General features: G+C 41.3%; 1 protein-coding gene across 1 annotated transcript in view; it reads right to left on the bottom strand.

Annotated features, from left to right (window-relative positions):
* Positions 1 to 26,371, bottom strand: part of KCNH1 (potassium voltage-gated channel subfamily H member 1) — a 2,382,450-nt gene that overhangs the window by 2,092,869 nt on the left and 263,210 nt on the right. The window contains exon 2 of the mRNA XM_069608514.1: positions 5,835 to 5,861. Within this exon, the coding sequence (XP_069464615.1) occupies positions 5,835 to 5,861 (27 nt within the window). The remainder of the gene's footprint in view (positions 1 to 5,834; positions 5,862 to 26,371) is intronic.

Genomic DNA, 26,371 nt, shown 5'->3' on the forward strand with positions numbered 1-26,371 from the left:
GGAGGTTCAAACCGGGGCTTTTTACTCGGGGGGATAGGATCAGAAGAGCCTGAGGGTGTCGCCCCTTGTGGATCATACGAGAGGAAATGTTCTGGATTTTTATCATAAAAATCAGCCAAAGAAGACATTCTTGACATGACCCTATCTATGTCTTCACTGGACCATTTTTTGGAACTGGGAATGACTCTCTCAGCAAGTCTATAGGATTTATCCTGAGTAGCTTTGCTGGTCTTAGACATATCAGCAGACCTGGTTTTGTCTGACTGTTTAGGGGGAGTGGTGTGTTTCACAGGTGTGGAAGAGTGCAAAGGTTGTTTCTTCTGCTGTTTTCCCCCCTCCCCGTGCGTGGAAAAATGTTTTCCCTGTCCTTTAGTGGCTCCGGAGGTTTTCGACGCCTGGCGTTGAGGATCGGGTGTGGTGTCCCTGTCCTTCGAGCGTGGGGCCTCGCTGGCTTTAACTGCGGGCTCCAACTCCTGGAGCGCGGCCTGGGGGTGGAAGTCGTCTTCGTCTTCCGACGATCGAACTTCTGTTAGCCTAGGGAGCGAGGCACTCTTGGCAAGAGTGGATGATTGCCTGGAGTCATGCGGCGATCTTGATCGAGAGCGCCCAGAGGACACCGAATCGGACCGTTCTGTTTGTGCCTCTTTCTGAGAACTCGACGTCGTCGAGTCTCGGTTGGACTTAGTATGTTTAGTGTGTGTAGTATGTGAAGCGCTTGTGTCACCGGGGGTCTTCCCCATAGCCGCCCTGCCGGACGACCTTCTGAGGTCGGGGACCTGCGCTCGGCTGTCTTTCGACGCCGTAATGCCCTCGCCGTCTGAAAGTACGGCGTCGCTGCCGTCGCTGAAGGCGCCCTCCGCTGCCATGGCATGGCGTGGTGGGCCCAACGCTTCGTCGAACGGTCCTTAAGTGTCTTAGGTTTAAACCTACTACACGCTCTGCAGTTCGCTTCGGGGTGGTCCCTCGGCAAGCAGAGATTGCACGTGGCGTGCCTGTCGACCCAAGGGTATTTGCAATTGCACTTGGGGCAGAATTGAAAAGGGGTACCCTCCATACGCACCTTGAGGCAGCGGGCTGTTAAGTGTAGGAAATGTATAAGGTGTACCTATATACCAAGTATACCCTCCCTACTTGCAGGGCCGAGGCCAGCGGCCTTCCGAGGCCCAAATCCGTCGTGCAGCAGCCGCCGGTCGATTTCTTCTCCAGCCGTCGTCGAGTGTCGAAGTTCGACGTTGGGGTGGGGAAGGATGTCAATAGATTATTATTTTAAATTTTTAGCAAAAGTATGGCTAAGGCCAGGGGACTCCGCAAAATGCTTCCGACCAGTATGGCGGAAAAAAACAATCTGAGGATCCTAGACGCGTGAGGGATCTTGGGTACAGTGGACGTCACACTAGGGATAGTATTACTGGCACGCCCTGTGTCGACGCCCATTTTCGAGTTTCGAAAAACAAACTGTAATACTCCGCTGCTTCCACTAGATGTCGGCCTATGCACAGCATGTGATCTAAGCAGATTCCACAAGCCTCAGAAATATATATATATATATAGTGCCTTTCGAGCCTTCCAGTTCGGTACAGCCGGTGCCAGAAGCTGAACAATGTGCGGTTTCCGGTTAGCCTTAGTCAATTTCACATGCTAATGGGGGTGTTCCTGGCCCACTGTCAGCTCTCCTTTATCAATGCATTCACTTTTAATAAGTAGCTAGTTTGAATATATATATGAAAAATTCTATCTTACCATGTTGCTGTTGCTTTCATTTCCTTGGTGTATTAAATGCATGTCAATATTATCTGAAAAGATGCCTTGTGCTCAACCCGATAACAACAAACTGGTGACCTTACTAAGGGATTGTCTCCCTTTGGCTTTGGACTTTCCGTACCTGGTGCAAGTCTTGTTTCGAACTGATCAAGGAATCCTTCTATCACTCCTGAGAAGCATCCTATTTATTTAGAATGTTTTAGAAACGTTTTATCTCTCAGAATGGAATCATTAGCCTTAATGTTGCTTAAAAGTCTTTTCGAAAGCAATACATTATGAGCAGATTACTTACCAAATACCAGTAATCTTTACCTGATCTTGTCCTTCTCTTTATCACTGCCAACATAACAAAGTGAGAGGTGTGACCTTGAATACAGGAAGCCCAATTTAGAAATACAACAAAAGTAAACTCAACTCCCCCCATTGGTCACCAGGTGGTAAACCAGGTAACCAACTCCCACCAATCTGATAATCTGATGGGAGAATCCCAAAGCGTTGGCCAAGAAATGATCTCCGAAATGGCTATTGGGAGGACACTGGAAGGGCCGGTGGCAGAGATGAAGCGACAGACTAGGTGTATAAAAGATTATCAATCTTGGGCAAGTAATCAGTATATTACTCCAAAGTCCTCACTTCATCACTTCCATATGAACAAGTGAGGATGTATACAAGAAGTGGAAGGAGCCAAGTGATGATTACTTCACACAAATTTTTTAACATTGTGCTATAATTGCAGAGTAAATCCTATTTAAGAAGGACACATCTACCAAAGAGTGTAGAAATTAAGAAACACTCAATAATCTGCACCCAAAAGAACCACCATTTTACACAAATGCAATCCACCCTACCACAGAAGCAATGTAGACTGAAAACACTCCAGTGTTGGTCACACGCATGGTCGAAGAACAGATTTACCATAGACGAAAGGTAAAATCTGTTAGAATGCTTCCACAGAAAGAGAGAACATTTAAGATGTCCTGCAAAACCTAAATATTGTAGGTTTAATGTTGCTGCCAGTCATGGTCAAGACATTGAACACATTAAAAGAGACTTCTAGAGTACACCAATTTGAAAATGTCATCAACTGCAGTAAAAAGCTAGATAACGTAGGGGGCCATTCTATATGCTGAGCGTATCCTGCAATGTCCTTTGCCAAACCTGGTGTAGCCCATTCAGCTTTCTGACAAACGAGAAGGCACATACATTGGGGTACCCAAGTGATGCTTGATACATCCATCATAAATTGCAGATGGTGCCTGAACTATTAGCTGGATCATAACTAGTAATCGATTCACCACAGTCATGTGAAGACAATGGGAATTGCTGATGCAGGGTCCCAGTGTGTGTGTAGATGGGTGTACACCTGAAACAGGAGATCAGGGAGAAGACATTGAGCCAACATAAGGTATATTATGGCCATTCGAGGCTAATGGGAGTACATGTGAGGAGCAAATATTTCTAATGCTGGAGCCATAAAACACTTGTTTTGATAGAATTAGGACACTGAGATGCCAATACCTGATGACCAGAAATGTTTGCCAAGTGAACCCCCACACAACTGAGAAGTAATGCAAAGTGCTATGAATGCTTTAATCAACAGATTGAGTAGTAGGTTATCTCTCCAACCAGAGGAATTGCAAAATGTATCTGTGGGTTTCTGAGTACCATGCACAACATTCCACAGATGAGATGATTACAGAACCCACTCCAACAAATGCAGTGCTAGGGGGGAGCGCGTGCATTTTCAGAGTATGAGGCCCAGTGAATCAATTGATGTGAAACAGGGGGTGATAAAGAGTTGCTCCAAAGGCACTACTGCCACCAATCTGGATGACATTTCCCCACAGCAAGTAATCAGTCTTGGAAAGATACCAGGGCTCAGGGGAACACTCTTTTCAGCATGCCTGAAGCTTTGGAGTGATGGCTTGAGGAAGGAAGGTTTGCACAGGCTTGTTTAATATTAGTTTAATTCAGAGGATATGCTGGATGTGGGTTAGGCAAGAATTATTTAGGTGCAGCACACAATTTGTCATACTATTATGCTCATGATCTGCTGTATATGTACAGTGTGGTAAACCAGATGTGGATGACAGCAACGTCCGCTAAAATAAGCCATCAAAACAGATTTCATTTTGGTCAACACGCAAATGAGGGACCTGTGAACAGACAATGGGCCTATGTTCAGGAAGCAATGAGGCAAAAGCTACTCTATAAATCGACTGAGAAGAGCAGGGATTCTGGCAGCACAGCTTTAGGAGCCAATATAAAGATTTCAGAATACATTGATCAATGCATGATAGTAGTCTAGGTCCCCATCTACCACACTGGTCTGCAATTATCTGTTCACCGTAATTTGATAACACCCTAAAGGTAAATTAAACTTTTCTGCAAATGTTCCGCACATTCTGAGGCATATTGTTAGCAATTATTTGCTGAAAGATTTGATTGACTCATAGCCTTCGATACAGTGATACAGACCTCTTGCGGGCTGTAAACACCTCTCATGGGAACAGTCCTGATAGTGGTACTGGCAGCTTGCATGCGGTGCCTTAAATAAAGAAAGAACTCTTCTATTGAAAAGATCTGAGGCATCAAGTCAGAGATGCCTCTTTCTGAAGCTAAAGACGATGGACTTCAGTATGAATCGAAGCACCAACACAATCATCTAATGGTTGGAGCTGCAAGACACTGACAGGAAATTAAGTCTACAAAAGTACCTGTTTAAATGAGATCATTCAGATCCCAGGAAGATTTCCTTCTCACATAAGGTGAGGATAAAATATTCTATTGCCATTTCATTGTCAGAATGAAGAGCAAAAAGCATGCATTTGAGTTAATTTGCATACCCACAATTAATTGCACAGTGGCTCTGACCTTGAGGTGAACTTTCCGGGATGACTAAAGGGTGGTGTTGTGGCATGGCTGGCTTCATAGCTGAAAAGGCCTGTTCTACTCTCACATTTCAGGTGGAAAGGTTTTTTCCATGCTTTTCTGCAAAGTTAGAAGGTTGGATTTTATTCTGAGGAAAAGGCTAAACACGCATTTAAATCAGTTTTAAAGCACCCTCCTTGCACGAGGAAAATCTGCTCTGCTGTTTGTGGCAGTGCAATATGAGACAGTCTACTAGTTCACCATTGCAATGTACACGTCCATTAATTTTAAGTGCCAAGGACGAGTACACTCGTCCGTTTTACATAGACTTCAACAATAGCCTGGCACTTAAGGGGTTAATCCCTGGATCAAGCTTGACAGCAGGGAATAACCCTTGTATTGTGCACATTTCTTATAGCTTGCACTCTCGATAGGTCATTCCTTAATGGAAATAACCTCACCATCGAGGAAGGAGGGCATGCATTGGTTCCATTACCTGCACAGCCTTTGCAATCACCACTTGACTGACCTCTGTCATAGTAAAGAAGTAGACAAGGCCCTAAATGCGTGGTTGCAGAGCAGACCACTGGAAGCAGATGGTTCATTTTCTGGTGTGTGTATACTGAAAAGATGTTCCAACATGTGCTAAATCATTGTAAAGATGGCTGCCTCCATTCAAGACCAACACAAGCTGGTGGCTGCACAGCATTACAGCAATCTCCATGGCATCATGGTCAATTCCTGCCATCTGTGTGCAGCTATTTTGTAGCATGATGCATGCAATTAACCGATCAAGAGTAAGACTAGCTCTTCAAGAGGTGCCTTTGCTAGGTCTGGAGCAAGACAATTACTTCCTTATTTTTCCTGTATCTGTGGAACATTTAGTTTCATAGGCATCCTAAATGATGTGTCCTGAATTTTAACCAACACCTTTGCATTACTATCTTCCCACCACATGGCCGACAAAACATTGCTTAGGCAGGATGCGGTTGGGGTAGAGGAACGGTTGGTGAAGGTGGTGAGCTAAATGCTATGCCTCTGGCAAAGAATGGCTCCTTTGTTGCAACATTCTGCCACAGATCCGGCCCAGACAGAAAAGAGCTCTGGCAAACGTCAATCACCAAACCTCCACATTCCATAACACCACAAACATAACAGACGTAGAAGATATAAAAATGAAAGCGAGCAGGTTCTATTCTTACCTCCTCCTCCTACACAGCGAGCTGCCCCTGCATGGAGACAGAAAACAAAATTTGAGATGAATCTTGAGGGCCTCGACCCATGTTACTGAGAGGCGGAGTTTACTTCTGTAATTTCTTTTAAGCAATTTCCCATCCCCAGAAATAGAGGCTCACTTTGTTATGGCAGACAGCTATGGAAATATCAGATCATAGAATATCAGTATATCAGCCTAAGAGAAGATATTTCTGCTGGGTTGTTCTGTTACATTGTTTTTAATTGGCATAGTCTCAAATTCAATTAGTATATCCTAAAATGAATGACAATCCAGGATCTACATTTCAATTTAATACAACTTTGTTCGGCATTCACAAAAGGAAGCACAGACTGAAATATACAATTATTGTCATGAAAGAAAATATAAGCAACAAGATTATTATTACTTTATGTTTGATCATCACAAGCACCTTTGTAAACAATTGCATGACCACTAGAAAATTGAAGGAGGTGTGTGCATCTCATGTGATTGAACAGGGAGAGACCAAAAAACATGTGATTGAGGAGGACAAAATGTTGGATATTACTCATATGGGCCATACTTCTGACACCTTCATGGTACATTGACATGAGAAACCTGTTTCATAACCTGGTTTGAGTACCCACCAAATGCAAACATTGAAATGCGTAGCAGACATTTTCATACAATTCATCAACAGCTTGAGGTTTGCGGAAAGCAAAAACCACAGACAAACAAAAAGTATAAAAAGGAAAAACAAAGTCATCATATTCACTACAAATTAGAATGTACAAGCTAAGCAAAATTGTAAAGATTAGGTTTAATCGGAACGGATACACCACAATGGGGGCTAATTTCAGCAAGCACGCTACTCATGAATCAATTGTTCCATACCAAAGTTTGTTATTGTACAATGTTCTGGGCTATAGTTCAAAATATACATTTAAGAATCACATGCAAAAAATGTACATTCCATAACTAACCCAGACATATTAAAGAATTGTAAAGGATTACTAATCTTGTTTTTTAAACATATATTCAAAACAAGAGCGTTTTTTAAAAAAACAATTTGAAAGGTTTTTTTACTTGCAAATTAACAGAGATTGGAACAGAACAATGGCAAGGGTCTACTCAATAGGAAAGGAAACTACTGGGAGAAAGTTATGGGGAGAAAGTAACTGCGGAGCACCGTTCTGTACCTGTCTGTCTATGAGATAATGTCCATACTGAAAATTAAGAAAAAGAACACATTAATGCAAATGTGAAAGACATACATTCATACATTTCACTGTGAAAAGTGAGAAAAGAATAATAAAATGTATCTATAAAATTGCATGAAAATAAATCTAGATGTAGTAGTAACATAAATTGATGCGCTAATAATAAAATAAATTGTAGGTTTCTATTCTCTTTTTCCTGATCTAAAAAGTCAACTGAAAAATAAATTTGCTAAAATGTTCTGATGCTTCAGCAAGCTATACCTTACTCTGCAAAAAGTGGCAGAAACATAATTAAACTCATATTAAAAAATGCTTTATGAAAATCTATGACAATTAGGTGCATAGAAAGAAAATAAGTGTAAAAATAACAATGAAACTATTCAATTCTATTAGTTTTCTTATCTAAATAAAAGTCAATTGAAAAACTCTGATAACGGAATACATGTCTGAAAATCAACTGGCACTTTTGGTGAGGATTTACTTTGAAGCTATGAGCCACAACAATCCCCTTTGCCCTAAAATCCTGATCTTCTTGAGACAGTGTTTGCTGGCGTGAATGCATGCTCACATGTGAACTCATTCTAGAGCATTTCATTGGGAAAAGCATTTGCCCAACAAGAGTCGGCGGAGGTGTTGCAAGAGTTACAGCTTAGTAGCACAAGGACTTTCCCTGTTTTAGCAAACAATTCTAAAAGGTCATTATTCTATTAGTTCAAATCCATGCTCTGCATGTACCAGACCTGAGCCTTTGATAAACTGCTCCAGGCCCCATCGTACAGCAGTGTGACCTCACCATATATTGAGATTTAGTTCTGGATGGCCCAGATAATACCTGCTGTTCCTCCCATTCTGAGTAGGAAGAGGCCACGACAAGAGCTTTTCACTACTTTTGTCCCTTTTATTCTTGGGAAAAGGGAAGCCTGCTGAAGAATCGGTCAGTGGGCAGGCCCCATGTGCTGGGCTTGGAGCCAGCAAACTTCCCAGCCACAGAAACAAGAGCCAGCCTTCATGGATAAATTATTTAATTATTAGTAAGTTGCGATAACAAATGTAAATAATTATATGCATAAAATGTAATTGTTATCATGGTATTTAATGATATATCGTATAAAGGTTTGATATAAACCCCATATACTTAATAAATAAATAAAACATATTCGGAAGATGACTTTCCTGGGCTCAGGCCAGATAGCAGTGTTTGAGTGTACACTGCATAGGTTTGACATTTGTTATGCTATGGACTGTTCCTGTGCGAGTGAAAAGGAAAAAGGGGAACCCCCAAGCTACCTAACAAAGTGTACACTGGAAACTTAATAAGGGCTAGTTCAAACAACCAAGTAAAAAATTAAGCACCATCTTTTTTAGCAAATATAAGAAGATGATGACATGGTCAAGTTTAGCAAAACATATATTATAATTTATTTTTTAGGTTAAAAATAGATTGACCCAATGGTCATATTTTAACATAAAAACAACATAAAACATAAATGATGAACACAATTCTCCAAAATAACAAAAAAGCCGATTATTTGACAATAGTTGCATAAGGTTTTAAAGGTGTATCATATGACACACTTTAGCTAAACCTGATGTTAGGAGCTAATAGGTGACTTCAGTTTGTTACAATAGATAACACAAATACTGAAGAATTGGAAAATTATAAATACTGAGGATTTTAAGATTCTTCCTCCACGGTTTGCTTTTAAACGCTTGCCGAATCTCAGAGAGAAACTTGTCCATACTTATCCACTGAATAAAGTAAACCCTTCCACACAAGCAACACTATGGCATCTTCCACCAGTCATAGGACATGTTAAATGTGGAAATTGCACAATGTGCAAATTCACAAAAAATCTGAAGTCCATGGACCTGAAAGGAAAAAACTGGCAGTTAAAATCTTTTACTAACTGTGCCACAAAATGGGTGATTTATTGTATAAAATGCCCATGTGAGTTGATATACATCGGGAAGACTAAAAGACCCATTTGCACCCGAATAGGTGAACACCGATGATGTATTAAAAATGGCACAGTGGATAAACCGTTAGTGGAACATTATAAGCAGGCAAAACATTCATATGACGAGATTTTCTGGTGCGTTATTCAAACCGTCAATCAACATCCTTGTGATGGAGATAGAGACCTGAAACTCTGCAAATTAGAACAAAAATGGATTTATAATTTGGATTCTGTAAAAAATGGCCTGAATTTGTATATTGAGTGGAATCTCTTCTTACATAAATAAATCCCTATTCTTTGACTCTACTGTTTTTGTTTTTTTTTTGTTTTTTTTTTTAGTAATTCCCAGAATTTATACGAGCTGTGGTGGTATATCCTAAAATTGTGAACTGATATATTTTTTACTCTAGCGACTAATTGCCCTTGATCAATGATTGTTATCCGGCCTATGTTTTAACATTGTATTGGCTAAAAGAGGCCGCTTTCGCACATATCAATATGGCCTCCGTGTTGAATCAGTTATAAGTAAGAACCAGATACAATGTTGATGGTCTAGTTCTTTTTCGTTTCCTTTAAACAATCATGTCATCCCGCGATCGCCATCTGTAATCCTATCACATCACTTTGCGGAGTTGCACGGAGAATACTGCAAGAGGTCCCGTACACATTGATTGCAACAATCACGTTGGACTGACTAAAGTAAGTTATTCCCCTTATATGCTTAAAAACCATAGTGGATACCTAACCAGATATCGAAGTTCCAAGTAACGCGTGCGGGTACATGTCCTTATATTCCAACAGGCGCCGATAGTGCGACTAAAATAAATCGGCACGCCACACTCGAGCCATCGTGAATGAAAGAAAAGAAACCTTCGAGTTAGATGCCGCTCACGGAAAATCACAAGGTGCTTCTTTTTAGAGTGCCAAATCGTATTTAACAAATGCTGCTGTAGTTTTGAGTATTAAATAACGTTTTGGCGTGTTCTTTTCACGTCTTACTAGTTATAGACAACTGAAGTAAGCAATTCAGGGTTGGATTCGAGCAATTGTTAACTCGAAAAAAAGAGAAAGAAAAATAAACACTCCAAATATAAGTCGCTTACTGGAAAGTATAAGGTAGGAAACTACTGCTTCTAACTAATATTGCCCAAAGTGAATTTATATAGTAATATATATGACATGTGGTTATTAATTCAATTACAGATTCACCAACAGCGAAAAGAATACGATTGTGCAGGCTTGCCAGACTCGAAAAATACGTTTTGGCTGTGCACAAAAATAGAAAGGTATGCAATTATAGTTTACTTGACACCATAGAAGTCTAGGTAGAGAAATAAAAGAAGAGACAACTGGTTTTGCTGTCTCTAGGAATATTACTTGATTACTTGAAAAACAAAGTGGGATTCTGCACAGCACATGAATGATAATTAAGCAGAATTTTAGCTTTATAAGTAAATAATGCAATTATTTGCAGAAAAAAGAAATGAAAGTGTTTTTTGCTCAGATAAGGCAAATGAAATATATAATTAGGGTGCACACTGAAAAGTAGTTTGAGACAGATGTAACTTTCTGCCCAAGTGTAAAAATGTAAATAATCAGTATACATTTCAGTATAATTGGTAGGCTAAAATGTATGTTTTTATTACAGATATGCTGTGATTTGAATACATCAGTGTTTGAAAATACAATACTGTGAACTTGAAAAATCTTTTGCCTAAATTTGTCCTGAAGAAAGCCTTCATTAAACGATAGAGACTATACTTCATTGAAAATTTGACTAATGTATGGGTTCAACTAGAAGGCTGGAAACAGATTTACCACTGTCGACACAAAAGATACTGGGACTTTTTTTGATTTGTGTTATCTATTGCAACAAACCGAAGTCACCTATTAGCTACTAACATCACGTTTAGTTACAGTGTGTCCTATGACACACCTTTAAAACCTTTAGGCAACTATTGTCAAATAATCTTCTTTCTTTTTGCTTTTTTATTATTTTGGAGAATTGTTTTCATCATTTATGTTTTATGTTGTTTTTTATGTTAAAATATGACCATTGGGTCAATCTATTTTTATGCAAAAAAATGTATTATAACACATTTATTTCTAAACTTGACCATGTCATCATCTTCTTATATTTGCTAAAAAAGATGGTGCTTCATTTTTTACTTGGTTGTTTGAACTAGCCCTTACTAAGTCTCCAGTGTACACTTTGTTAGGTAGCTTGGGGGGTCCCCTTTTTACTTTTCATTGTGATCCAGTCACCTATGCACGAGCCCCTACATCAAAAATTTCCTAATTAGCTCATGTTTGCCCTGTTCCTGTGCTAGGCCTATGACAGAGGGTGGAATGTGGCTGTCCTGTGACTTTTCATTGTAAGGTAGGGGCAGGATTCCCTGAGTAAACAGTGGGGCAGTTGGTGTCTTGTGGTAGCCCAAGGAGGGCATTTTCCTAAATATCTTCTCCTTTCCTACACACAAGGCCTCCAAGTCAGTGACTTTCTGCAGTGACCTTCCAGGTCTGGCTCTCCCAGTAATGTTCAGTAAGATAGGAAAATGCCTCTATTCAGTTCTGTCATCTGCAAGGTTGGGTGCTTTGGGTGTCAAACCTAAAGTTAGGAATTGAAATATAGAAGTAACATTGTGAAAAACCAATTTTAGATTTCAGTCTTTAATAAAAACAAAAACACAAACATGTTTAGTCTAATGTGCCACCAAACATTATAATCCATAATTAGAGATTTATCAAGCATATAGGGCCGAGAGAGCGCCTGTGTTCAAGAGCTGGCGGGCAATATCATGGTTCATGGGCAGAGGACCATGTCTTCTCATGTGTGCTTTTCAATGCTCTCAAAGGACTGTGCAATGCTTATGTCCATGTGCATATCTTTTTAAAAGGGAAATCTACACACACAGTCCCAAAGGATTATGAACTACATGCTTAGGTTAATAATCTCCATGTACAATGTTGCATTTAATCTGCCTTAGTTCCTAGCCCTGCCTGTATGCGGTGTATGCATTATGCTGAGTTAAGGAATGGGTGAAACATATTCCCTGTAGTATTTGCTTCCCCTTCCCACACACTTTCTATCCAATCATGTTGGTACTCTTTCCTAACATTCTCAGAGTCACTTAACCCTAAACAGTCCAGGTGTGTTAGATGTGCTGCTAAGTGCATTAAATGCACTGCTGAATATTTGTGATCAGTGATCACGCATCAAATTATGACTGTGTTTTCATCGCCTTTGCATTCAGTCTACAATGCTGCCTGCACCCAATTATGCACATTTACTTAGAATTTAAATGTAGAAATGTATGCAATTAAAGTGTGCATTAATGAGAGAGGGGTGTGTACTGGAAGACCCGAATTAAAGATATATTGAATCAGCAAATGAAGTGGAGGGCCGCCCCCCCCACTTAAACCTAAGCTGGGAAATTCGTATGGACTAATTTGGTGTATAATTATGTGAAAATGGTATGCATAATGTTAGTATATACTAGTATTCAAAAAGGGCATCGTGTTTATAAGGTCGAAAATGTCCCTATGATGATGTGGTAAAATGGCAAGGCACAGAATGGACAATAAGATTTTCTGTACACAGACAGAAAATAGCGCTGCCAAATGCCTTTACTGAAAATGCATGTAACCGAAAATGTGGCCAAAATGAGCAGAGTGTGTAGGATGAGGTAATTTTAAAGTTGAAACATTCAAGGGTGGCATGCTGTCAGAACGTTGACGAATAGGCAGTAACCAGACATTTAATTGGGCCTGGTCGAGAACCTTATCTGAAAAAAAATCCAGCTGCATCAACTAAAACTGAGCAGAGCCCCGGAGAAACGTCAGAAATGCATGCTAGAGCGTATTTCATTCTGAAGGTTTAGTTCAATTAAAAAATAATTGCCCAGTGAGCTAATTCTTAACTATGAGGTTGCCTAAACTGTGTGGGGAAGGTGGGGGCAGAATGCTCCCTCTCATTTTGCTATAAAAGTGAGCTCTGTGGGGAGCTGGGGGTGGTTAAGTCAGGGAACTTGTCCACGACGCTGGGTGTGCACTGTGTCAGCAGTGGCATGAAATAAACCTTTATGAACTTAACAGTCTCTTTGCCAAATCCTTGAGTTGTCCTTATTGAATTGTGTTGGAGTATGTGAATCCTGCACCCCAACCTCCTCAAGGTGCAGCTATCTTGTCTTACAGGTACTACAGGGTGAGCACTGACCTATGGGCCCGTCAGTGGAAACACCGCCCTCCTGTACAGGTGAATTTGCAGGACTCAGTCTTTTGCATACTTCGTGGAGCTTACGGCAAAGTTTGTGAAGAATTTCGAAGGCACCAAAACTGCCCACAAATCTTTTTTTGGTCATTTAAGCATGCATATTGTCACGTTGACAGTCTAGTTGTGGGGTAAGGGGTGGGGCCAGGCAGGGGTGGAGAGGGAAGTGACACAGGAGAAAGAAGAATGAGTCAGTAAACTGTTGGGTGTAACAAAATAAAGATGTGTATGAGCAGTCCAGGCTCTGTCTCTTATTTCCTGCGTAGCATGGTGCGCACAGCCTAGGGTAAGGAGGTCCCTTGCCCTCTGCCATCCTACTGTGGCGATGAAGGGGAAACACGCGCTGCAAGTGTGTATGAGCCCATGCACAAAGGGCTTTGACAGGCGGCACAAGCAAGTGGAGGAGTGAGGGATCACCCGTGGCTGCAGTAGTGAAGGCGTTGCTCTGCACACATGTACACGGGCTAGCAAGTCGGAAACTACCCAGGACTGAAGTAGTGATCAGCCTACACACAGCAGTGAGTGGAAAGGAGAGAAGACAGACTGTACTCGTGCCTCGTGGCAGCCGTCCTCTGTAGTCCCTCTCCTCTCCGTGGCAAGTCTACTCACGCTGCTCGTGCCTATGCAGGCGAACGGGGAGAAACACTGAAAGAACCTCTGAAATTTAAAGAGACAGTACACACCACAAATAAAGGGGGCAGGCATATCTGTGCAGGTCATTCCCCAGGCGGTAAACCAGGACATTCAGGCGAGGGGCCAAGAAGCCCCCTCACAACTGCCCCTATAAACCTCCGGAGTCACTGGCTTTGCAGCTCTCAGGAGCTTGTGATGTAGCAGATACGAGCAAAATGGGGCCCAGATGTGCCAAATGGATTACAGATTTTGATTTGTATATGGGAGCAACAGGGCCCATAGATGAGGAATGACAAAAATGCCTACTCAAAATGGATGAGGGGACGGCAACAAGGGACATCATAGACGAAATTTTAGCGACATCCATCAACTCAATTCAAGACCTGAAAGGGGCGCTATCTGCTTACTTAACACCACACACCAGCGTGGACTATGAACGACATCTTTTTCACAGTACAAAGCAAGCAAAAGGCAAAACTATGGATGCCTACATCATGCACCTACGGGTCAAAATAAAGCACTGTGATTTTCCTAATTATTAAAACATGGAGGCCCTGCATTCCCAAATCATTGCAGGCTGCAAATCTCAGACATTCCGGCACAAACTACTCAAAAAGGCCCGAACGCTCGATGAAATTCTAACCCTCGCCGCAGAACTGGCGGTGGACACACAGGTCAAGAGTTTCCACACAGCCACACCGTCGGAGTCCATTCACAGACTACAAAACAACCACAGACATAAAGAACCATTTTTCTATTGGTGCGGGTATGAATATTCGCATGAAGAACCCTGCCCAATGGTAGGTCAGAGGTCTTCCGCGTGTGGCGAGGAAGGACACTTCAAATCAGTATGCCGAATAGGAAGAGGGAGAGGGCGTGATAGAGGGAGAGAATACAATACTCGCTACAAGCCCAGGCCCCTCCCCACTGCAACGCAAACCTCACAGGAACAGCTCATTTGTGCAGCACAATAAATGCTGCTCTGGGACTGCTGCATTTTTGCCTTTCTGGAAACAGTTGCAACCGAGAAATAAATTCCACATACGAATAACCATCAAACCAAAGACGTAGTTGAGGGGAAGCATTCACGCAAAACACTTTTTGCTGAAATTATTTCTCACAAAAGAATGATTTCTGTGTCAAAAGAGAATGTTTTAGAGGAGCATGCCATGTGCACTGCAGGCAGCAGGTTAACCAATAAATCACTTCCGCTTCCTGTCTTTTTCTCCGACTGCCCTGGGAATGATGATAGACTGCATCCTCATGATTGGAAGAGTCTCAATGCAGCTTTTGGTCTGTAGTGTGATCCTCACACCTTGTTATACTAAAACGCAGGCAATTGCTAATTACATTTATAAGAACATATAGGTAAATTCTTTGTGAACCTTATTTACATTTTTGAGGAGAAATGGAAATGTGCAAATGGGAAACATGTGGTTGTGTGTGTTTTGTTTTTCACTAAATGTACTTTATCAGTAAAAAGAAGTTAGAAAATGTGGTCATACGCTTTTTGTTTTTTCATTAAATATACTTTAGCGGTAATGAACATCATCAAATGTAATGCTTTTTTGTTTTTCACTAAAAGTTCTTTTACTAGAAATAAACATCGCAAAATGGGTTATGCCTGTCTGAATAAGGGCATTTTGTGAATTTTATGTACAAACCTGGGTGCAATGATTTTTAACCGCAATAAGAATTGGCAAGAAATGTTACCTGCTAAATGAATGGTGGGGGCAGAAAAAAAACTGAAGATGTACAACTTTATGTAGTTGCAAAGTCCGGAACATGACACAATTACGCTGGTGGAAAAAAGCGTTGCTAACCCCAAACATTAAGCACACATTTTATGAGTTGTATATAATTCACCCATGCCTAATTTATGAAGAGAACATTAACAGAGGTCCTGTCTGGATGCAAATGTCAGGTGGTGATATTATCTTGTGGTTCACAAAGGAAGCTCAGCTTCAAAGTTGCTTGGCGGAAGGTCCCATGATCCCACCTCATTGATTATGATGGATAGAGGGGATGGAAGTTGTAGTCCAAAACATCATGAAAGCTAACTCTCCTATTGACAAGATCTGATGCGTCACGTCAGAGATGCCTTTTTCTGAAGCTGGAGAGGATGGACTTCAGAATGAAGGGAATCATCAACACATTCAACTAATGGTTGGAGCTGCAGGACACGAATGGTAAATGAAGTCTTCAAAGTGCCCGTAAAGCACTTCTGCAAGACCCTGAACTAGCTCATCTTCAATCTTCAATAAAGGTGCCAAGCTTCACCATGAGAGGTTGGCTATCAGCTGGTTTCAGAGTGTGCTGAGTTGAAGTCTAACACAGATTCAATGCATGAGGAGTATGGTTTAATGTTTACTAATAACAGATGTGAACTGAAACACTTTTGGGGACCTCCGTTATCACTGTCACTTTGGAGCAGCACGGTAACAAACATAATTTTAAGGTGATTAATAAAGGAACTATAACCCATAAATATGAGTATTTGGGATTGCATATTTAAAAACAATGGCTCATGTGATAGTAGCTGCGTCTCGGGTGGATAGCTCAGGGGCAACATGCTCGTCTTGAAAGAAAGACGACACATAGCACCACAGGTTCGATCCCCGGGTCCGTGCTTAGAAACCTCTGGGTGTTAAGCGCGTTATAAATAACCTATCATATCATATCATATCATATCAGATACAGAATGGTGGCAGTTAGAAAATCAATAACAAGACTAAAATGTTCATGGTCTTGCAATGATCAGTAATACAATTACGCTGGTTTAAAGTTAGAATGCACACAATTTATGCAACATGACAACTAATACATAAATTGAATGAGAAATCATTTCAAATTGAAAGAATGGGTCCTGCCATCATTATAGGGTTCAGGTTAGGTGAACCCTTACCCTTGCTGGCAGGACAAAAGATAAAATGGAGATCATTTTTTTCATCCTGATCGTTGAGAAATAGCGAATTTAAATATGACGTTGAATATAGCAATCACTGCAGTGTAGGAGGGAGGGGGGGTGCCAAAAAATGCCAGCATCCGCGGGAGGGCCTCGAGTGGCTGGTAAAATGCGGGCAGCACACTGGTAGTTCCCGCCTGTGTTTTCAGCTACCTGATTGGCTGATCGCCCTTCTCTTTGTGCAAATTCCAAATCTCTATCCAAAATACGGGTGGTACAAAAGTTAAGCAAGCAATGCTGATCTTATTAAGATAAATTTCACAATTAAAGTAGGAGTGCACCTCTAGTGGAGTGTGTGAATGGAGAAGCAGGCAAAACGGACAGACCCATACAAAAAAAAATACCACTTCCCCTTATTTTCAAACATACTCCAGATTCGACTTCAATAAGTCCCCCCAAAATGGGGGGGAATTAAACAATTCCAGAATTGAAGATAAAGAGCAACATATAATATCAGATGTGTGATAGTGACGACATGATTGTCGACGTTGCAGCAATTTGGATCTATTATGACAGAGTTGCTCACCATATCCAAAGCGATATTGTATGAAAGATCAGGAGGCAAGTGGCATGAAATAATAACCGCCCACAGAGGAAGGTGGAAAATGCTTCAATGTCTTCAAACAAATTATTATTATTTTGTTTTTTCTTTTATTGTGCATTGGTTATAAACATACAAACCTTTAGCACAAACAAAATCACGTCACAAGAATAAAGAAAGGTAATTGAGCAATGATAAATTAATAATGACATTGCAATGAGACTTTAAATGAGGATTGTTAATAAAAGCAGAGATATCATTAAAACTTCAAACAGTACGTTACATTAATAGCAGCTTCGATATCATGATAAAGAGCAGAATTAAAACAGTACAATCAAGATACATACGAAATCGCAAATTCCATAGAGAAATTCCTTAGGGTATTGCAATTAAGTTAAGGGATATTTTTCAGACGTAATAGCCAGCAGCTGATGTCATAATTGATTCTGCCCCAAAAAGGCCACTGCAGAACTGGCTGGTTTCGACAAAAGTGATGTTAGTTACATGGGTGGAATAGCCCTTCAAATAAAATGGCATGATTATGTGGCAGTTGGTGAGATATAGTGCAGTTTCGATAGACGAGTTACAGAGGCGACAAGTCCTCTCGTCTCAGGGTAAATTTGAGCATCTGCCAATGTGCTCGCGTGAAGGTAATATATTAAAACATAGGTATGTAATAAATCTACGTATTTGGAAAGAACATAATTTAGTTAGATAAGGCCTAGGAGAATATATGCCGTGTATAGTGTCTTTTTGGCTATAGACTCAATGATTAGCCTAATATCCAAATATCTAGTTTTGTTCTTTAAAATGACTGAAAGATTAGGGGCTTGGATTACATCTTCAAGGTCAATCTCAATGCTCTTAAAGCGACTAAGTGCAGTGGAACGTAGTTCAGACAGAAGAGTGTTAGTGCATACCCGGGAGTAGTGGGTAGACATTAAGCACATTAGTGTGTAAGGAACTGGTGGTGAGGTAAAAATATTAAGAAAAAAAGTGCAGCATTGGAAGAGCCATAAAGATTGGATATAAGGGAGTCCCAATTCCAACCAAAGAGCCTCAACTTGTACGGATCGAGGTACTCCTGATATAGAACGTAGGATTTGCCTTTGAACGTACCCACCCACATCAACTTTGATACAAAAAAATGATGTATGAAGAAACATGACCTGACAAATCAGGCCAAGATTATACCTTAAAAGAAATATAAACCCAGGACAGACGCAGCCTCCTTTTACAAGTGATTATATAGCATACACAGAGCTTCATGATGGATTCCTACCACTTCCAAGCGCTGTGATAATAGGTTTCATAATTACTCCATTTAATGGTATCGAATTTAGCACCCTTGGAAGGAGGGCTGGCTGTGTTTTCCATGCCTGGACTCAAACTTGCGAAATGCAGGCTGACCCCTGGGTCTGAGGTAAGTGCTTAACTCATGAGATTTCCCTATGTCCATCCATGTATGAGGTGATTACCGTGCATTTAAACCATCTTTAAATGCAATGAAGCTGCTCTTCTAACAGCCCCTGATCAGATGCCCTCTTCAAATGATGCACCACAAAGGTTTCAGCAGGAGATCTTTTCACTTGCAAGGCCACACCCTATGGACCTCCCTCATACCAACCATCCACCTCAAGGCCGACTTTGGGAGAGTACAGAAAAGGACTGACAATTCTTCCAGCAAGTATATGGATTTGTCTTATCTCCATATTTTTTTTATGATTGTTTACCATGTTATACAGCAGTTATACAACTTGTTAACACATAAGAAATGCAACAAGCAAAATTAAAAAGATGGAGAAGAGTTCCAGCCTACTAGTCATGGGTTACCAAAAGGAGAACAACCTTTTCCCATAAAATGGTGAAGCATAATTCAGTACTCATGATTCCCCCCATAAAGAGTTCACAAAGTGCCTCTTCGGTGAGAGAGTGATGTAGGCCAGCAGCAAGCTCCCAACTGCCTGTAAAGCCTTTGTAGACTCGCACAGAGTCATCAGATGCTGCACAGTTTCCAAGCCGCCACTGTTGCATAGCCTGCATAGAGGCCTTGGGATGTGTGCCCATGCCCCTGTTACCGCCAAGGTTTTTACAGAGTTTGTTTGCAGCTTCAGATAGTCCCATATCAGGGAGCTACCCACAAACTGCTCAATGTTTTTCGGCCTATTGACCCGATCCAAAATATAATCGCTAAACAGTCTGCTCTTGGTCTTAGTTAGTAGCTGCGCTACATACCGTTCACGAAAATTAGCATGAACCACCTTTTTCATAGTTGTTTTATAGAGTGGGTAAGACCAACTGATGGATGTGTTCGAAAATGTGCTTGATGCAGCCTTGAAAATGATGAAGTTCAATGTGCCATCAATTGCATTGGCTAGGCACCAAAAGCTGTTCAGCAGGGACATCTGCTATCTCGCTTTGCAGGAGAATATCTCAAACTCGAGAAAAATGGCCTGTACCGGTATGCAGCTAGCAAGCCAAATAATCTCTTTAACAGCATTGATTCGAGGACAGCAACTTCAGATTCGACGCCAAAATGCCAACATCCAGCACCATAAAAAAGGATGGGACTGATATTAGCCGAAAATAGCTGGGTTAGAATTCCAGCTGAGATCCACAACTCACCAGAGAATCCTCTGTACATTCTACCCTACTATAATTCTATATTCTACATTCCATGGATCCCATAAGAGAAACCCCCTCCATTGCAAAGCAGAATGAATTCCCCCTGTTACCTGAAGTAGTAAATTGGTAGCTTCTTTAGCAAAGTGTAAATAGAATTAAATTAAAAGAAACTCGGGTTAGCTGAGCACTTGGATGCAAAAATGCCCTCCAATCAAATAAAGCACCTCGCTCAAAGTCTGACTATGGGTGGGCTTACTTGGTTAAATAGTAACTATCTGTATAAATTATTTCCCAAAACTGTATTTTGAATTTCAGATCCGTCAAATGATTTGCTTTCAAGTTATCAGTAGCAAGTGGTTGAGGAATGTTCCCTGTTTGTCCATCTTCTCCACCCTAAGTCCACGAATGGAGTTAGAACCTACTTGGAAGTCAAAAGATGGTATTCAGTAATAAAAACATGGATGCATGGAGGCTTAGTGTGATGGAAGAATTGACGGATCAGGTACTTGCGGTACAACATGATTCAAATTAATGACGATAGGCGGGTGAGGATGACGCAGCAAGATCGAAAATAAGAAGAAAGTTCATTAGCTACAAAAGCGCGGAGTCCGGTGCAGAGTCCAGTCTGCCTCCAGTCCTCTGTTGTTACCTGTGGTGTGAGGAGCTGCACTACGTAGTCAGTCCTGTTTCTATTTCGACTGACTTCCACTTCAAAAACCTTTCCAGAGTGCGGAGCGCGGCGCAGAGTCCGGTGCAGAGTCCAGTCTGCCTCCAGTCCTCTGTTGTTACCTGTGGTGTGAGGAGCAGCACTACGTGGTCAGTCCTGTTTCTATTTCGACTGACTTCCACTTCAAAAACCTTTCCAGAGCGCGGAGCGCGGCGCGGAGTCTGCCGTACACCGCCGCGCACCGCTGCAGAAGTCGAAGAAGCGGTAGAAAAACTGGTCTAGTTGCCATCCTCTGGCAAGAACCAACATGGTAATGATAATTGACACAAGACCACAAACTTGTTTAAGAACGTTGAGCGCTGGTAGCCGTGGGGAAATGTCGGGGAAATGTCGGTAAACATTGAGCCCACGGCGGCGCCAGTAAAAAAGGCACAAATCGAGCTGCTGCCTTCCCTTCCCTCCTCTCCGCCCTCCGCCCTCTCGCCTTCCTCTTCCACCCCTTCCCCCCTTTCTTCCATAACTCCTACCCACTGTTCCCTTTCCCTCCCGCCGTCTCCTTCTCCTTTTCCTGCCCTCGCCCCTGCTCCGGCTCGAAAAGCCGACAGCTTGTCAAAAATGAGGACAGCCGATACAGACGGCGAAGACAACACAACTCCCAATGCCTTACCAGCTGTTGAGACAGCTAACCATCCGACCGAAAAGTGCTTGCCTAACACAGCAAATCCAGCCTTGATAAAGGCAGCGTGCAAAGAATCAATATGTACGGCTCTAATCAAACACGATGTACTGGACTCCAAAGCTGCAACTGCGCTGGATAATGAGCACTAAATGGGAGAGAAGAGGACTCTATAAATGCTGTGAAAGATCTTCGAAAAGAGGCAGAACAAAATCTGTTGCCTCTACCAATTGACGTGCATACGGTCAATGAAAATAAATCAGCTCAGACGCTGGAAGTAAGTGAAATGGTGGAAATTGACACTGCCTCTTTCCAATCCCCCTTTGATGTCACTGACATCGAACTTCTGGCATTAAAACTACCAAATGGAATAGGCGACCACACAAATTTTACATTTGTGCCGCCACTAACTACTGACAATATAATTTCCAGGCTGTCCATTGGGTGCCCAAACTTAAATCCATCTATGGAAATACAGATGCCAGTAATAGAAATGGGCAGAGGGCGGCCGGAAATCTCTCGCATGCCACAAAATGAAGCCGCCCGAAACGCCAATTGCAATGAAATGGCTCTACCTGCAAATGATGAAGCAATTACAGCGGTAACCGCAACTAGAAGTGTGGTGGCTGTTTCTAAGGCTGTTCCCAACGCCACCACGGCAGAGTCGAGTCGCCAATCACATAACCCAGTATCCCATCACTTTTTGTCGACTCAAGCTCAGAAGAATAGCCTTCGAGTTGACCTGGCAGGGCGTGAAGCACGGCTCACAGAACGTCTCACAGCAGACTATCAAACGGTGAAAGAGAAACTGATCATTAGCTTTACAAATGCCTCATCTAATACGACTGCAAAAGAAAAAATACCTTCTAACCTTGCAAATAGACTGCAGCAGTCAAGGAACGACACCTTTAAAGCTCGCACCAGTACACCCTCCCAAAAAGAAGTCCATCTGCAGTCAAACATGTTAGCAAATATCAACTCAAAATCAGTAAGGGATTATTCCAGTTCTCTTCATCATCAACGAAATAAAACAGCAACTTACCAACATGCTACAAACGAAAGTAGAGCAAGCCAACTAGAAGAGCCGTCCAGTCAAGACATAAATTCAGACACAGTTAATAAAGAGAATTTATCAGTGGCAGCCGGTATACAGATCCACAACAACCTACTAGCAGCTACATCATTAGCTTTGATACCATTTACTAAGCTATATGAAACCCTAAGTGAAACATCAAAAGATCAAAACGTATTGCTGCAAAATCTGGTAACCAAAATTGTGACTCTCCAAGAAAACAATGCTTACCTTATGGCAAGAGTTGATCGCGAAGCCGAGATTTCCTTCCAATGGCAAAACCGGCTAGGCGACCTTGCCATGAGAGACCATACTGACAAAACTGATCTAATGGAAGCGATCTTAGAAACACTAAAATGGGTCCGACATGCCGATGCAGTGAGATCTGTGGCTGTCGGAAATGATCAAGACAGAAGACACTCACAGAAAGCAAGATGTGGAAGTGAAAACCCAATAACAAATGTAACACAAAACATTTTGGCACCCCGTGGAAAGACTAAAACTAGGAAAAGTATTGTCCAAAATAACAACGACGGCCCCTCCCAAACCAGTGAGATAGATAGAGTGCCCTCCACAATACTTGACCCAACGGCCGCTGTCTCTGTTCAAGACCATGACGAAGGCGCAACTGCGTCCGCAAATCAAGTACCTAATTGCAACTCAGTACCAACTAATAATTTACCCAGTGCAGTCCCACTAGTCGAACAGCAAAACACTGATAGTGTAGTTCCCATAACAGGGAAGCTCAACACCTTCGGAATTTTCATGGGGCCTGCAAAGACGCTTGAATTTTCACAACAATCAAAACCTGGTGAAAAGGTAACAAAAGTATCGCTTTCCAAACAGAATCTAAGAAAGAGGAAACTTAATGTGAGCAAAAATCGATCTAAAACTAAACAATTCGTAAGAAATCTTTCCACCCCTCAAAAGCTTAGTCTTTTTTCTCGCTGTCCACACAACACTAAAGGCAGATAGAAATGACTTAAGTGTTACCGACCTATGTGACCTCTCAACATATTCAGTTGAATCCGATGAAACAACGTCGCCCACACAAGATCTAGACAACTCACACCCTAGCGTGATGAGTCCTTGTGCAGCTGTGAAGAAATCACAGCAAGAAAAAACAAAAAAAGATCAATTTCCAAATGTAAAAGCGACGCGCTCTACTCAAAGTCGATCTTCTGGTCCCGACTCAAGTCAAAACGAGAAGAATAAAAGGGTATCTGACTGAAACACAAAGGCAAGCACGACAACGCTAAATCCAAAGATGACAGCTGCACAGTGGCGAAAACAAAATCTAACTAAATTAAAAGAACCATTGAATGCACTGCAGACCAAACATCATAATCATTGGAAGGTCAGGCTTGAGAACATCTTTTCTGATGACAACGAGGTAAATTTAAATCGCAAAAATGTGATGTGTCTTCTACATAATTTTCCCACACTAAGAACGATAAATTCAAATGACATTGCAATCGTCGAATACATCAATGAAGACTCATTAGACAAAGTCTATTTACACATCAACTCTCAAGCTGTAGAAAATACACTAATCTCCTCCAAAGATGAATTGATGTGTATGGCTTTGATCTAACTTTAGAGACCAAAAAAACTAAAAAATGTCCTGAAAAAAGACCTACTGAAGATCGTGAGTCTACACATGAACAAAGACGAGAAGCTCTCAGAAAACGATTCAACGTAAAAGAAAGAGCAGAAAATGAAAGACACTCACAACCCTCTACACAAAAAGCTTCCTCAAATTACATTTCACAAAACAAAACCCAAAGAACCTAGCTATTGGAAACCATCAGTGATGACACAAATGTATTAATATCATGGAATACCAGAGGCTTCCGACACTTGTTTCAGAACTTTGAGATCTCCCTGGAAAACAATTTTGCTGTCTGTTTACAGGAGACGTGGCTGCGGGAGGTACCATTAAGAGATGGATACTCTATGTTGCTCAATCCCGCAGGGAAAAATCAACTCGGTTGCCCTTTCTCAGGTCTGCTGACCATGATAAACAATGCAAATGGTTGGGAGATTTTGCAGTCTTTCTCCCCAAATCTATTTGTTCAAGGAACAATACTGCAAAACAAACTGGGCGTGGGTGTAAAATCAAATCACCTGCTCCTACTTAATACATATTGGAATACAACGATGATCTCTTCTCGTCGATTCATACAGTCAATAACAAAAATCATTGATGACAGCATGGAAAGCTACATCAACTTGAATGTGATCCTATGTGGAGACTTAAATTTCTCCTGGTTCGAAGATGGTAAGATCCTCACAAAGCATAAACACCAAAAAAACAATGTAACTGGTAGAGGCTACCAATTCCAACAAGCACTGATCACCAGAAACTGTATGATGTTGAATGGTCAAACAAGAGGAGACATCCCTCCAAATCACACGTGGCACCGGGACGGGTGCAAAAAAATAATTGATTACATCTGGGCCTCTAAAACGATGTGTCATGATATCAAACATCTGAAGATTTTGGATTCGTCACTCAGCGACCATAATCCGCTACAATTAACTTGGAAAGCGCTACCAAAAACAGCAATGTGTACATTTACTCAGTCGATGGAAGTAAATCAAAGAGGCAACAGACTCAAAATAAATAGTCGACAAATTGAGAGTCTAACTAAAAACATGTCTTCAACAACTGTTGCTGCTAAGGACAAATTAAATTATACGGCACTGCTGGCACAGTTCCAAACCAAGTACAATCATGGAACCAATTGTAACTATATAAAGAAATATGAATTTAGTGCCTTAGTAGCTCAAAAAAAGAGACAATTACATCAAGATCTTCGAAAATTGAAAAAAGGACCAGATTTCAACAAGCTTGCGCTAATGAAACAACGCAAAATGAAATACCGTAATTGGTTGATATGCTTCGCAATTATGAGAGACCAAGGCGAGGTGAGAAAATTCTAAGGATGATTATCTGTCACAAAACTAAGGAATTATGGAGCATCATAAACAACAAAGATGTATTTCAGAATGCTAAAATGCATCATAGTATATCAAAAGTAATCTGGCAACAACACTTTGAAAAGGTTTTTACAATCAAGGAAAATACCAAGGTCAATGATATTCCAACAGCTGCTCAATTTTGGGACACAAACGAATCCAAAGAAGACATCATAACAGCTATTAAACACCTAAAAAATTCAAGAGCTGCTGGGCCAGATGGCCTCACAAATGTGATGCTAAAAGCAAACAACGAGCTTTGGGCAACATTTATCGTACACTTGTTTCGAGTAATAGCCACGACGAAGACCTTGCCTCACTCGTGGAACTCTGCCATCATAGTTCCCATATTCAAAAAGGGAAATCGGGACGACCCGGCAAACTATCGTCCCATTGCCCTCTTGGACATTGTGGGCAATATTTTTGCAACCTTTCTACAGCAGAAGCTTTCGAAATGGGCCTCAGCCACTGGTCACTTTGATATACGTCAAACTGGCTTCACCAAGGGTGTTGGCACAGAATTAAATCTGACGATACTAAACGTGCTCAAACTAGAAGCCCTGAAAAATGGTAAAAACCTGTTTATTGCATTTATAGATATGAACCAAGCATTCGACTCATTAAATCGACATAAATTATGGACAAAATTAAAGAAATGGTCCTGTCCACCAGAATGATTGCAACCAATAATGGCTCTTCACAAAGATACTTCTATCAAAGTACGAATAAATGAGGTAGGGAACCTGTCTGAGGAGATAATAACTAACAAGGGAGTCAAGCAGGGATGCCCCTTGGCGGCCCTCCTCTTTAAACTATTTATATTTGATGTCTCTGAAGCTTTTCCATCGGTGCAATGTTTTCCACCAAAAATAAACGATCAGAATATCAGTTGGACCATCTACGCTGATGACATTGTTCTAATAGACTCAACCCCC

The sequence above is a fragment of the Ambystoma mexicanum genome, chromosome 4q (genome assembly GCF_040938575.1).
Source record: "Ambystoma mexicanum isolate Mex_15411 chromosome 4q, UKY_AmexF1_1, whole genome shotgun sequence".
NCBI lineage: Eukaryota > Metazoa > Chordata > Amphibia > Caudata > Ambystomatidae > Ambystoma > Ambystoma mexicanum.